Source organism: Pelobates fuscus, chromosome 4 (assembly GCF_036172605.1).
Source record: "Pelobates fuscus isolate aPelFus1 chromosome 4, aPelFus1.pri, whole genome shotgun sequence".
In the NCBI taxonomy this organism is placed as follows: Eukaryota; Metazoa; Chordata; class Amphibia; order Anura; family Pelobatidae; genus Pelobates; species Pelobates fuscus.
In genome coordinates this window covers 10,449,128-10,461,541 of record NC_086320.1, presented here as the reverse complement: position 1 = coordinate 10,461,541, position 12,414 = coordinate 10,449,128, and the positions used below count along the sequence as shown (strand labels likewise).

Here is a 12,414-nt window from a genome sequence, read left to right as displayed (position 1 = left end):
CTATGGGGGAGGAAGATATGGCCCTACCCGCCAGACCAGCTGGCTGACCTGCAGGCTAACATTCTGGCAGATATGGCTTCTCTGAGATTAGACCTTAAGGGCCTGACATGCAGACTGGTGACAGTGGAAAATACCTCAGGGGAACACTTCCAGAGCCTGGCCTCCATGCAGCAGGATGTCCTCGAACTCAGAAGGCAACAAAAGGTGCAGGGCCAGCGACTAGCAGCCATGGAGTATATGCAGCGCAAATCATATCAAGATACAGGGCATCGCAGAAGAAGTGCTGATGCTAGAACTACTGCATATGCTAAGGCGCCTCCTAGAAGCACTGCTGCATCCACGCCAGGCTAAAGCGGTGGGACTGGAGGGCTGCTTTCGCATTCCTAAACCAAGGAGAACCCCTGCTACGGTATCAAGGGACTTTGTAGTCCAACTACACAAAAAATAAAGCAGTGGTACTAGCAGTGGTCCGGGAGAAAACACCATAACACCTTTAAAGGACAGGCACTTGCGTTTCACAATGACCCATCGGAGGCAACCTCTGAGGCCGTTCAGAACCCTCCTTAGAAAACACGATCTGCAATACCGATGGCACCTAAACCGCACGATAGTTCTCCAGGGGGACTCTGCACACAATGCACAACCTAAAAAACATTGGCCCTTCTAGAAACCCTAGCGCTCCCGCGGGACTCTTGCATCGGAGACGCCCCAAGTGGCATCATCCACAACCCACCATTGGGACCCAGCTACAGCGACCAACTTTGTCCCAAGACAGCCCCGCACAGGGCACATATGCAGCAGTCACCACCTGAAGCCGATCTGGGGACTTTGCTTTACATTACCTGGCTTAAATTATTAATGTCTATTTTAGTTTGGCTTCAATGAGCACTAGTTTGAATATACCCACACACAAACCATTCACCACTCTCACACCGATAGGTCAATAGACCAGACAGATGCACCCCCCACCCGCAACCTGTCAATGCAGTACAAATATGGTATAATGATTTCACCAGACGTTAAACTCCCACCAGCAGAGATATACTCAGCATTTACCCCCCTTTTGCCGTCGTTTTTATTGGTCCTGTTAAAATTGGGGGAGACAGACACAGGACAGCCACCTCTCTAATCTAGACTAGGTTGTAACTTATCCATTCTAAACTAGACCTACCACAAAGCTTTCACTGTAGGCCTAATACTTTTATTGTTGTATCCAGTCAATTGCTTGTTCTAACCGTTAAGATCATACTTCTTGCTTTTTATTGTCATGAAATGATAAATTTGTGAATTTAACAATAAATAAAATAAATTGATGTGGAAGAAGTCTTTAAAACAGATCGGCCATTTCAAATTCACTTTTAGTTTCCAAAAATGTTTACAGATGAGAGAATAATTTAAAAAGTTTATTATAAATATACAGCTTGGAAAAATATACATACATGGCAATAAATACAAGGATATCATCTAATTAAAATAGTGACATGAAGGATTATAATACATGTCCTGGACAGTTACCGCGGAATTCATAAAAAGTATCTCACATTAAAGCAGCAATATTGTCCATTCAAGGTCTCAGTAACTACAAGCCATGTATTAAAGCTGGTTCCAACATGAAGTCATGTATTTAGTCAAATTACAGACACAGCAATGGCGGATAATGCAAGTGTCCAAACATCGTCAGAGTTGGCCACATACGTATGGCCAGAATAATAAGGCACGTTTTCAAATTCTTACCTCCGTACTGATGGACTGACATGTAAACTTGAAGAGCGTACATCGCTCTCAAAATATTTTCTTCCATGGGTTTGGTCTTCTACTTAGTCGATGCCTGGCCATTATCAGTGGAATTGACTATTGATAAAACCCTCTAAACTATTACTTGTTATAAGATAATCAATACTGCCCTCGACCTGTGGAATCAGTTACCATTTTGTGAAGGTCAGAATAAATCAGTTTAGAGACCGTTTGAGAACCTCCCCTTATGGCCCAAGACAGTGATACCAAGTGGAAATGGATGATGAATTTATCAAGTTGTGTAGGAGGTCTGGCCAGATATGTGGACGTGGCAGAACTCCTGTCCACCGCTGGCCTTGTTCCGGCACGGCTGTCCAGTTCTGGTGGTGGCTTGGCAGAAATTTCGTGACGACGTGGAGGAGATGGACCTGCAGCAAGACCATAACAAAGCAAGACCTGACCCACTGATCTAGAATAATTGTTTTAGAACCCAAATTGTGTCACTAGGTCCAAGTGTTTTAATTAAAATATAATATAGTCATCAGAAATTGCCCACAATAATTGCACTTAAAGAAAGAACAAGTTCAGTTTGGTACCTTCCAAGGGTACCCATTTACGAGGGACAGTACCTATCTTGTCCCCTAATCCACCCGTCCCTCTTTTCTGGTGGTGGGTCCCTATAAAAACTGTAAAGAGACCCTTGATCTAGAGAATGAAATATTCTGCAAATGGGTTATGTAAGGGCTTATATGTTCGTTAAACAAACTCAGTGCTCGACAGATATCTTACTTCATGAAATGTTAACTTATTTGCAAGTTTTAGAATTGCAAGAAACTGGCCAAACGGACTGGCTTTCTCAATTCATTTACCTAGAGGCGGTGCTACATTATGATGCACGGTTATTCAATGACACTCGGAACGCCCATATAGAGATTAATCTGATAATTCCTGTGGTCAGGCCTCAGACTGGAATACGTTGGGACATCCTAGAATCTAATGCCCAAGCCAAGCCTCGCCATTAGTCACCAAGATATTGGAAAATAACCACCACCTGGCTGTAGAATTCACACCTGGCCTTGTCAAACTGTGGGGGGAACAATGGTAACCCCACCACCCCTGGATATTCAATATTACACAATGTGTGTGGCAGGAAACTGACCGACTGTCCAAAGTGTGTGTGGCAGGAAACCGACCGACTGTCCAGTGTGTGTGTGGCAGGAAACCGACCGACTGTCCAATGTGTGTGTGTGTGTGGCAGGAAACCGACCGACTGTCCAATGTGTGTGTGTGTGGCAGGAAACCGACCGTCCAATGTGTGTGTGTGTGGCAGGAAACCGACCGACTGTCCAATGTGTGTGTGTGTGGCAGGAAACCGACCGACTGTCCAATGTGTGTGTGTGGCAGGAAACCGACAGACTGTCCAATGTGTGTGTGTGGCAGGAAACCGACAGACTGTCCAATGTGTGTGTGTGTGGCAGGAAACCGACAGACTGTCCAATGTGTGTTTGTGTGGCAGGAAACCGACAGACTGTCCAATGTGTGTTTGTGTGGCAGGAAACCGACAGACTGTCCAATGTGTGTTTGTGTGGCAGGAAACCGACAGACTGTCCAGTGTGTGTGTGGCAGGAAACCGACAGACTGTCCAATGTGTGTGTGTGGCAGGAAACCGACAGACTGTCCAATGTGTGTGTGGCAGGAAACCGACCGACTGTCCAGTGTGTGTGTGGCAGGAAACCGACCGACTGTCCAGTGTGTGTGTGGCAGGAAACAGGCAGACTGTCCAATGTGTGTGTGTGGCAGGAAACCGACAGACTGTCCAATGTGTGTGTGTGGCAGGAAACCGACAGACTGTCCAATGTGTGTGTGGCAGGAAACCGACCGACTGTCCAGTGTGTGTGTGGCAGGAAACCGACCGACTGTCCAATGTGTGTGTGTGTGTCAGGAAACAGGCAGACTGTCCAATGTGTGTGTGTGTGTCAGGAAACAGGCAGACTGTCCAATGTGTGTGTGTGTATGGCAGGAAACCGACCGACTGTCCAGTGTGTGTGTGGCAGGAAACAGGCAGACTGTCCAATGTGTGTGTGTGGCAGGAAACAGGCAGACTGTCCAATGTGTGTGTGTGTGTGGCAGGAAACCGACCGACTGTCCAATGTGTGTGTGTCAGGAAACAGACTGCCCTTTGCCATCAGTCTTCCCACAAAAAATAAATAGATTATTCTCTCCTTTCTATAGAACTTCTCACCATATCTACCATTACCTGTTTTTAGTAGGAGCCTAATTTTCTGCAGTGACCAGAGATAGATCATATATACCATCCATTATTATCACTCCAAGCACAATTAAATGAAGTGGAGATTTTGAGGGAGTGCAGGCACTGATCTGAGCTTGAACTACAATCAGGATAGGGGGTGTGAGGAGCTTGTGTGTTGTGTACACATGTAGCTGGATTACTCACGCATTGCTGCACACAGAATTGTTCGGACTATAATTATTAGATTCAGACAGTGCTTCAAACGCCGCTTTCAGGTGGCGCTGGTGTCCTTTGTCCTGCGGGAGTGTAAAGCAATTTTTTTAATGGTCAAGTTCTTTATAAACTGAAATTCCATATCAGCCCATTTCCCTACAGATGGCAGATTTGTAAAACAGACAAGACATGAGATCTACAAAACCCAGAGTCAAACCCTCCCCTGGCTCTAGGAGACATGGACATCCAATCCAGTACGTGAGATTGGTTGCCTGTTCTTCTTGGCATTAGCGACCCACTGCCAGCCCTGTGGACTGATACCTGCTTGGAGGGAGTCTCATGACCTCTGACGGCGTTGGTAAGACTCAGACGGCGAAGTTTCATTGCGGGGCTCGCGTGGCTGGGAGTTCTTACCACTTGATGGTTCTTCCAGCCAAGGTGTGTAGGAGATGCAATTATCGACTCCTCTTTTGCAAAAATATCCTCATCAATTAGAGAATTGTCTGAAAAGCAGATTCAGATAAATTAAGCAACGTCCACTTTAATATCCCATCGCCCACTGCTCCCATTGTATCTCTCCTGTAGAAAATTATATTTGGAAAATTAACTCAAACGCTGGCCGTTTGAGGACCATTCTTACCCAACAGGTGGCTGTCATTGACTAGTTTGTTCAGCTCTTTATTCAGCAGAGATTCCTCTAATGGCCTGAGTACAGAAAAAAGGTACAAATATCAGTGGTGGTTTCTTGATTCAGTCCAAAATCTCACCCTTTCTTCAACTGACTGTCCAATGTGTGTGGCAGGAAACAGACTGCCCTTTCCCATCAGTCTAACCACAAATACATAGAACATTCTCTCCTTTCTACAGAACTTCTCACCATATCTACCATTATCTAGGAGCCCAATGTCCTGCAGTGACCAGAGATAGATCATAAATACCATCCATTATTATCACTCCGAGCACAATTAAATGAAGTGGAGATTTTGGGGAGTGCAGGCACTGATCTGAGCTTAAACTACAATAAGGAATAGGGGATGTGAGGAGCTTGTGTGTTGTGTACACATGTCTGCGCTGTCCCAGCTCAGTACACTTCATTTCCCTAGGAACATTGAGCTAGCAGACCTATGGTTTCTGGTAATGCAGTGTCTGGATATAGTTCACTCTTTGCTTTAGTTGAGTAATTGCTTACCTTTCGGGGGTGGAGCAGCGAAAGCGGCTATCCTCCTTACCAGACGCAGCGATGGCAGCAGTGCAAGGTGGCGGCAGGGTGGTGCATGTCTTCCTGCTTTTCAACTTCACAATGCAGTGGAGAAAGTTTAGCAGCATCCAGTGAGCTAAAGAGGGGAAAACGGAGACACTGTTTATAAAGAGTTCCATTCACCTTAAATATGGAACGAGAATCTTCGATTAAAAGATAAAATGTTCAACAGACCTGCTGCATCATAAAAGGGACACTGCAACCATTAATCCCACCTTCCTGTATTTGATTGAGGCAGCAATGTGCCAATGTCTACCACAGCCCTTAAACTATTAAAGGTAGTGCATGCCTGGCTATGGGTTTGTGTGATAAGCACCGAAGTCAATAATAAATGGGGGAACAAGACTGGCTGAGAAGTCTCTACTCCTCCCTGCTTGCCCACAGGATGCGTTGCAGGCTGGAGGTAAAGGAACAGACCATGCCTACGTACCAGTCACCGTGCACACCAGGACGGCAGTCAGAGCACGGAAGCTGAGGGAAACATGGTGGTTAAGCTCAGAGAGTGCATTGCAGATTATCAGGAGGAGGAGCACAGCTCGAGAGAAGCCAGGAGTCTGCAGGAAAGTCATGAGAAGCGCAAGGAGCAGGAAATAGGCGCCGTGCAGGACACACGTGTAAATCGCCGTAATGTTTCCACCTGGAAGGAAACGCGATCAGTAGAATATGAGGCAAACGGGGGTTTTACAACATGCGTGGGGAAAGCCTGCCGGCTAGTGGGTACCTGCCCAGCCAATGAATGTCTGGATGTAGCTGAGTCGCTGATCCACGCTCCGCTGCATGTGTTCCATAGCAAAGAGAACCATCCCAAGGCTTTTATTCATCTTGTTCAGCTTCTCCATGAGCTCGTCATAATACAGTGCCGTCTGGCTCTGGTAGGACAGGAAGAGGTCCAAGTTTGACTCTGCAGGAGATCAGAAGATAATGTCAGAGCTTGGAACAGGAGAGACCGTGACATCAATTCCTCATACTTGTGTAAAACTGATCCTGTGGGAGAACTATCAATGAGGGAATCCTAAGGAACTGCCTTAGGTCTGGATCAAGTCCGTCTGTGAGGTCCCACTTCCAGGAAAACTCTGCACACAGAAAACATTGTCATTACCGAGAGAACATAGACAGTACAGCCTGCTAGGGACATTTAAGTCTAAACTGAGAGTAAACCATGACCACTAATCTCTTATAACAGCTGCAAGGGGCCGCAAGAAGCAACTGTGGTGGGACCCCAAATACTTAAGAAGTTGCCCCTTTTGCCCAGAGTTAAAAAAAACAGCTATGCCCCTCTTGCATCATTTAATTCTATATACACCATAGGGCATAGTTTTCCATGTGCTGCCCAAAAAGTGAGCTATTGAGGAAATCTGGAAGCAGGACTGATCTAGATCTGGAAATCTGGAAGCAGGACTGATCTACAATCTCAAGAAAAAAAACAAAACAAACAAACAAAAACATTAAGTTACGTGGAGTTCAATTTCAAATTTGATTAATGTAATGATGGCCACTGAACCTACCAATTTTGGTATAGACTTCATGAGATCGACTCCGGACCTCTGACAGATCAGCCAGAATCGCCTTGTGGCCTTCCTGAAGCTCCGTGTCCTGTACCACCAGCTGAGTGCTCACGTTTTCTAGAATACAATTTATCACTTAAAGTTAACTGGCAACAACAACACCTCAATAATGTGATAAACCATGAAGATTATGGTCATGAAAATCCAGCTCCTACCCATCTTCTTGGTGATGCCTTCAATCATCTGAGCCACCAAGTGATGACCACTGGCTATAAGGGCCTTCTCATCTGCCAACATCTCCAGGTTTCCATTGATTGATGTCTCCATGGTGGCCTGGTTGCTCTGTAGCTTCTCTTGTTGGTCTAACAGCTCATTCTGACTGCTCACCACTTTCTTGAGAGACTCTGATGTCAATTCCTTCAGCTCTTCTTGTCCATCCTGTAAAATCAGGAAGATATCGAGACACTTACCTAAACATTGACCCAGGAGTATGGGAGAACCTGCCTCAAACACTGATGGAGACCAGGTCTTAGTACCCCAAAAGGGTGTTTTAAAGGAGAAACTTTATTGGTGTTACTTCACCCTGCCACAAAAAAGCATCCATCTATCAATATATACAAAATGGAGGGATGTGGACTTAATGATAACCATATACTGTATGTTTAAAGTTTATAAAATATTTGCATGCAGTTATCCCTTTGAAGTAAGATTTTTGTATTTAGTTTCAATTAATTTCACTAAATATAAGGAATCAGTTCTGGCATGATGCCGTTAATGAAGAGTCACTAATTAGACCCTTACCTTCAGTATTTTCATGGCTTCCAGCTGGCTCATGGCGGTGGACACCAGGGTATTGACAGTAAGTTCTGTGCGGCGTCTGAAGTGGAGTTGGCGAGTGGCGTAGCACACAGAGCGCGCACGGTTGCTGACAATATGATAGGCGTTCCAGGTGTCTGGATCCATAGATGAGGTGCATTCCGCCAGCGTCTGTTCAACATAATAAATAAAAGCTGTGACAGCAGTTCTGACCCAGCAAAAATTGCACGAACGGTACCGGTGCGGTGCGTACTTAGTACGGATACCAAGTCGTCCGCCTTCATTAAATGAATACTCCATGTACTATAGCCATTTCAGTGATTTGAAGTGGTCATGGTACTTTAAATCTGTATGTGCCGCATGTGGCTACGAAATACTGCACATATCTATCTCCACCTCTAGCAGCCTTATTGAGGAGCCATTTGCAAGCCCGAAACATGCGTTCCCAGCTGGATAATGTCAACGTTGGTTATTTCTATACACAGAATGCCATTCATTGGCTGAGAGTTGACGCTGTGTAGAAGCCAGAAGCGCATCACTGGCCATAGATCCGCCTCAGCGCCTGGCAGGTTAACCGAACAAAACAGTTTGTCCCAATAGCAGGGAAACGAGGCCAGGACACTCCTAGCACCATGACTACTACAGCGGGCTTGGAGTAACCCTTTAACCCATTTAATGCCAGAATCTAATATAAACATTTATTATTTTCATGTATTTTGCAGTATGAAATCTTGTCCATAAAGCCTCATTCACATGCATGCATGTATACTTTCATTATGATCACCATCCTGTAGAGGAATTAATTTCTCTGTCAGAAGTCACTAGTCACTGATATTAACGTAAAGTTACTGCTTTCAAACAGTACAGGAAGTGTCACTGGGTCATACCAGTCAGGGAGGTGGAGGAGTCAATGGAGTCTACCATTTCACTATTAGCATTGCATTAGCAGTCCAGATATTGATTAAGATTGCTATTGCAGTTTTATATATCTTTATTTAGAAATATGATTTATCTATATTTACTGTATATGGGCATTGTGCTCAATTGCAGACACTTTATTGAATTATGTTGCCATTTTCCTTTGCAAATGCCTATAGGCAGGGTTTTAGCCATTTTTATTTATATATTTATTTATTTATAAAATATTTTACCAGGAAAGGTAAAATTTGTATCACATTCAGGTCAAAAAATTAAATTTTTACTTTTAGATTAGCATTTCAGACGGTATGAAATATTGCAAGATAAAGGACACTGAATACTGTAACACTTCCTTTTCCAAACATTTGTTTTTACAAATGGATGGAAAAAAAAAATGAAGTTGTGTAAATTTTAATATTTTTTATTTTTAACTATGTCTGCAAAGCAATCTATACACAATGTCTGTTATGCTCAGTTTATATGCTAGCTATGCACCCCTTGTATAAAATAATGTTATGCCAATATATTTTTAGTCTTAAAGTGCTTGGGAGTGAAGGGGTTAACTGGGTTCCTGAGCCCTTAGAACAAGCATGTCAAAGGCAAGCACTGGCCAAATAAACAAGGTTTAAGTTTATGTGGGCCGCAAAAATACAGACAAATTTTCATAGAAACATAGGTTTGTTATGAAAAGTACAGTATATTAAAAAAACGCACCCCCCCACTAAATCCCAGCCCCCCCCGCCCCCACTATACTAAATCCCAGCACCCCCCCCACTATACTAAATCCCAGCACCCCCCCACTATACTAAATCCCAGCACCCCCCCCACTATACTAAATCCCAGCACCCCCCCCCACTATACTAAATCCCAGCACCCCCCCCCCACTATACTAAATCCCAGCACACCCCCCCCCACTATACTAAATCCCAGCACACCCCCCCCCACTATACTAAATCCCAGCACACCCCCCCCACTATACTAAATCTCAGCACACCCCCCCCACTATACTAAATCTCAGCACCCCCCCCCACTATACTAAATCCCAGCACCCCCCCCCACTATACTAAATCCCAGCACCCCCCCCACTATACCCCAGAACACCCCCCCCCCCCCCCCCCACACACACACACACACACACACTATACCAAATCCCAGCCCTTGTTAAAAAAAAAAAAAATATTACCAAACAAGCAGACTCCACTGACATTGCCGCTGCTAGTATGCGACTCCAGTCTCTGGTATACACCTAATCGCGCCGTCCGCTAAAGCGGTTCCTCCCGCTACTCCTTGAAATCACTTGAAGGTGGAGCACGTTGACGTCACGGCAGAATGTGATGTGGTGTCACGTGCCTCCATGCACCTCCACTGTCCCGCCGCGGCCATTGCAACACTGGCCAACAGACACACACCGACTGACAAACAGACACAGACTTACACCATTTTATTTATTGCTCCCTACCTTTGGGAGCTGGTGTGGGGACTCTCCCTGGGGTCTCCTACCTGCGACTCAATGCTCCCTCACACATGGTTTAGTGATGCCGGGTGCCGGAATGACATCATAGTCTGGCCCCTGCATCACTAGGAGCACACGAGCAGTGAGGAGCAGGAAGACAGAGCTCCCTCGCTGCGTCCAGTGACCTCTCCACCCCGGCCGGATACATTTGAGCAGAGTAGGCATCCGCAATGTGGGGAGAGCAGGTGCTTACTCTGCCTTAGTAAGCATGTCAAACTCGCAGCTCGCTGGGCCGCAAAGATACTCATTGTGGGGCGCGTGTTTGACATGCTTGCAAAGCCAGCGACATCTTCCAGGGAAGGCACAATAAACAAATGACTTCCACCAGGGCCAGCAAGTCATAACCCGTCACTGCATATAAGCATCATGGGAATTGTAGTCCTACACCATAGGGGGTTGGGGTGTACATGTTATTTTGTGTTTAGCAGAATTATTGTAAGATAAAATAAAGGTTCTTCTCTTCAGCAGGACACGGAATTAGAGTTTTCCAAAATCTGCAGGATTTACTCTCCAGAAGGAATTCTCTGGTCTAAAGCCAGCCTGGTCTAAAGCCAGCCACTGCTACAGCCCCCCGGCCCCACCTAGCCACCGATACTCAGTCCCAATACACGCAGAGAGCTGGGGGGGAATAAAATGCTCATCATCCAGATGCCAACATAATAGACGAAGTAGTCAAAACAACGGCCATCCATATAAAATAAAGCGATACACGATATTACAAGCTCAGAGCCACCAAACAGTAACTTGCCATGTCTTCCGTACAGGGGTACGTCGGGCGCCCCTCCACCTCCGCCTGGCAATTCAAGAGACAGACCCCCAGCTTGGCAATTTCTTCTTCGGACATCTCCGTGCAGGACGCTTGCAGCTGGCTGACCACCTGCCGTTAAAGTAACAGTTTCATTTAAAGGAACACAATGGGATTGCCCTTTTATTGTGGATTATATAGATATTGTGTTTAAAAAATAAAATAAAAGGTGAGAAAATACTAAACTGAAGTTAGAAATTTTTTTGGAAATTGCAGCAATCTTTACCCAAACCAGGAACTGATTCAGATACCAAGGCTATGAACATAACCATAAAGCTAAGCTTGTCCTATAACTGCTTTCTGGTAATGATGCCAAATGTGGAGTTTGCTTTGCATGTTCTGACCTCAGGGGGGCAGCACAGAACACAGAAAACAGGAAAAGGTTAAATAGCTGGCGCATGCACAGGGGTAATTTAATGGTTAAACCAAGTTCTTTATTCACTAAGCTGCAAATGGTTCTGGGTTGAAAACAGAATTGCAAAATTTAAACCAAAATAAGGTGAAACTCAAGCGGAGATGGAGTCAGCTATTTTATCCTGAAATATGCAATTTGGCTTTCAATTCGCTACAATTCACTGTCAGCAGTTTATATAGAAATCTCATCAGATCAGCCGAATATTTCTTTGGCACAAGGTAAAAGAGAAATTAAAGTTACCAGTTTAACCCTTCCAGGCCCATGGCGTACCTTGTAATGACAGCTGTCCAGCGGTGAGAGCTCCAGATGTCTCGCCTCCGCCAGGAACTTTTCATCCACTGTGGTCATTTCGAAAGGGGCGTTGGGGAGGGCCCTGGGATCAGAAGACGGAGTGGGCTCCTCGTGTGCTCCAGGGGATCGGCTTGAGGACGATTTCCGTGAAAACCAGCCAAAAAACGCCCCGGCACATTGCGGCTGCAAAAGAAGGGCAATAAGCACGACGATCCAGGACGGGGGCATTGTAGAGCAGGATCGGCTGTAAAGAAAGAGGAAAGTCATTAGGAGGGTCAATACCGAACACGTGTCAGCACCGAACACAATCAGAAATCAGGGCACGGCTCCGCGTATGCAGCTCACAGTGAGTGTTTGACAGACCCTGTGGATGCCGCCATCATTTCTGTCAAACTCCGCAGCCCGTCATCTCCATGTAAGGATGGACGGGTAACAGGACGCTCACCATCAAAGAAGCAGAAGGTGAACAGCCTGGGTTGAGGTGCCGGGACAGCCCCGGTTTTTTAAACCACTTGACGAAACCAAATTTAGGAGGGCCTGTCAGGGTATTTATATCGGCAGACATTTTGTGCTATGATAGAAATACAAAGTGTATATTCTGAAGTCAATTTGAACAGACCAGACTCCATTTTGTTATTTTCAAACTAACAATAGACAAAATTTCTATCCTTTATTTTACACTAACCTTAGCTTGA

The 12,414-nt window shown here is 45.3% G+C and overlaps 1 protein-coding gene across 1 annotated transcript; it reads right to left on the bottom strand.

Annotated features, from left to right (window-relative positions):
* Positions 1-1,425: 1,425 nt before the first annotated feature.
* Positions 1,426-11,961, bottom strand: LOC134608278 (protein brambleberry-like). The gene is made up of 12 exons (XM_063450976.1): positions 11,699-11,961; positions 10,957-11,085; positions 7,763-7,948; positions 7,177-7,399; positions 6,962-7,078; positions 6,178-6,357; positions 5,887-6,093; positions 5,388-5,532; positions 4,839-4,903; positions 4,520-4,701; positions 4,190-4,281; positions 1,426-2,162 (listed from the first exon to the last, which is right to left on the bottom strand). The coding sequence occupies exons 1-12, from the start codon at positions 11,945-11,947 to the stop codon at positions 2,027-2,029; spliced, it is 1,911 nt and encodes a 636-aa protein (XP_063307046.1). The 5' UTR covers positions 11,948-11,961; the 3' UTR covers positions 1,426-2,026.
* Positions 11,962-12,414: the final 453 nt, after the last annotated feature.